Source organism: Saprolegnia diclina (assembly GCF_000281045.1).
Source record: "Saprolegnia diclina VS20 unplaced genomic scaffold supercont1.46, whole genome shotgun sequence".
Lineage (NCBI taxonomy): Eukaryota > Oomycota > Saprolegniomycetes > Saprolegniales > Saprolegniaceae > Saprolegnia > Saprolegnia diclina.
In genome coordinates, this window is record NW_008246113.1 from 97,530 (window position 1) to 100,158 (window position 2,629).

At 57.4% G+C, this 2,629-nt stretch overlaps 1 protein-coding gene across 1 annotated transcript in view; it reads right to left on the reverse strand.

Moving 5' to 3' along the window:
- Positions 1–1,436: 1,436 nt before the first annotated feature.
- Positions 1,437–2,629, reverse strand: part of SDRG_12030 (hypothetical protein) — a gene marked incomplete at both ends in the record, with an annotated part of 1,742 nt that continues 549 nt past the window's right edge. Inside the window, 2 exons of the mRNA XM_008618088.1 lie at positions 1,437–1,973; positions 2,009–2,608. Of these exons, the coding sequence (XP_008616310.1) occupies positions 1,437–1,973; positions 2,009–2,608 (1,137 nt within the window). The remainder of the gene's footprint in view (positions 1,974–2,008; positions 2,609–2,629) is intronic.

Consider the following 2,629-nt stretch of genomic DNA (forward strand, 5'->3'; position numbering starts at 1 on the left):
TTGCCGTCCGCAACGCTCTCGAGACCGTGGGCGACCGCAGTTTGGAGACGGTCCTTGATCGCGAGCACTTGCTGGATCTTGTTGGTCGAGTTGGACGACTTGAGGAGCTGGACATCGGCGACGAGGCCCTTGACGTCGGCGATGAGGTTGTCGGCGACTTGGATGCCATTCTGGAGGTTGGTGCCGACGTCTTGGGTCGAGGCCGCGACGCCGCACACAAAGGCGAGGACGAGACCGGCAATCGTACTGAGCTTCATACTTATTGCTGGGGATCGAAATGCAAAGTGAGTGTGGCGGGCAACAGCGCGCGTGTCCGTCTTGACGTCGCACCCGCCGTGTCGTGTGGGTGCGCAGTTGTCCGAGTTATCAGTTGGAACGGTACAAGAAAGGACAGTATTGTTCTCGTTGCCATCCCTGCCTGTTGTTGAAATGAGTTAATAACATGCAATTATATAGTGAAGATGGTGGACTTCCTAGTGCGCTCGTGAGGTTTGGCCGGTACGTCAAGCTGAGGGCGCGTGGTCGGGGCTCGGGATTGAGTTGGGAATGAGGTAGCGACAACACCAGAGGTCGGCACGTAGGGCATTGCCATCTCTGCCTGTTGAACACTTGCTGGGTCGTCGTCCAGTCGTGACAGTGCCACTTTTATAGTTCAGTTGGCCGAGTCAAGGCACATTTGAGCTGGCAACGCCGCGTTAAGAGTTGAGATGCCTTGTACCGCCTACGTACTCGTTGCTGGATCACAGGAGTGATACTGAGATAACGAACGCATCGGACGGTGCCGTTTGCTCGAGCATTGCCGGTAGCTGCGAGCAATCATGCAGTTGGCGACGCTGTATCCCTGCGCATGGCAAGTACGAGCACCGATGACGTGTGGGTACTATCCAAAGTCCGCACACTCGTTCACAGCCACACATACGTATACATCCTTGGGTAGCGCCGACGTCGGTGGATGACACGTCGACGTCGGACGTTTCTTAACCGCTTTTTCAAGCGCATATGACAACTCTAATAGCGACGTTGCTCATCTTTTGACATCCAGCGACCAGTCAACAGCTCCACTTCATGGTCTTCCCACGCCTTGTCTCCGCAATGACTTGTGGGATTGCCACCACTCCAACCAAGCATGCTTGGAATACCTGTATCAACGCGTTCGCCAACTTTAAATCGAATACCTCGACAAAGTGGGCCTCGCAAGAACCCTACCCGCACTACGAAGAAACTTGTCGTCAGAGCTGTAGTGCAAGGCGGGATTGGTCAATCGATTTCGTTCGGAAGCGAGTAGCAATTGTCTTGTAGGTCACATGCAACCACCGCTGGTTCAACCAACGTATACACCATATCGTACTCACATGTCATCATACCAAAGTACACGATCTTCACTCGATTGAATACTCCCTAGTGCTACGACTACGACTACGACAAGAGAATGTCGCTTACTGCATCTGGTCGAGCTTGCAGTGCTCCATGACGACGATCTTGGACCCGGTCTGAACGCCGTTTGAGATCGCACCCTGCGAGTCCTTGTTGACAGCGCTAAGCGCGATCTTGGCGATGCCGCCAATGATATCGACAGCGCTCGACGCACACGTGGCCGCCGACGACGTGCAAAAGAGACCGCAGCCGAACGGCGTCGCGCCACCGCACTTGGGCCAGCACATGGGACCCTTGCCCTTGTACTTGTCGGCGCACGGCGGGTAGCACATCAGGCCGCTCTTTTCCTTGCCAGCTTCGCAACCAAGACGCGAGGCACCAGCGCCGCGACCATAGTGGTCCTTGCGGCAGAAGGCACCGTCGTCATGCGTACCAGCGGGGCAGTCGGGCGTGCAGATGCAGCAGCCAAACGGATGGAAACCGGCCTTGCACTTGGGGTACCACATGAGACCGTTCTTCTCGCAGCCTTGCGGGTTCTCGGCATTGCACTTGTCTTCGTTCCAGAGCGCGTAGCCCGAGCCGCGGCCGTACGCCTTGGGCTTGGTGCATGACATGACATACCAATGTCAGTAACACCTTCGGCGCCGCTGCAGCCCTTCTTGCGGCAGATGCAGCAGCCGACCTTCTCGTAGCCTTCCTTGCACTTGGGGTAGCAGAGCGCGCCGTAGGCCTCCTCGCCTTCCTGGCACTGGTTGAAAACGAACGAACCGACGCCACGGCCAACACCTTCGCGCAAGCAGACGCGCGGCGCCGGGTCGAGCGACCCGAGCACCTGCTGAAGCGCCGACTGGATGTCGTTGACGACACCGACACTGTCCTTCATGTCGATGCCCTTGTTGTCAATGATCTTTTGGATGTCCTTGATGACCTTCTCGCTGCCCTTGACGTTGTCGAGGCCGTGCGCAATCGCCTGTTGCAAATGATCCTTGATGCTGAGGAGCAGCGTCGCGTTCACGGGGCCGCCCTGCGAGAGCAAGTGCATGTCGTTGGCGAGGAGCGCAATGTCATTCTTGGTGTCAATGATGACCTTGGCGATCGTCTGCGCGTCATCATGGATCGCGCTCGTCGCGTTCGGCGCGACCGGTGACGCCGGCAACCAGCGCGACGTCAGCGAATTGACCGCCGCCACGATACCGTCCGCGTCTTCGGGCTTGCCGCCGTCCTTGAGCAGCGCCTGCACGTCCGCAATGATCTT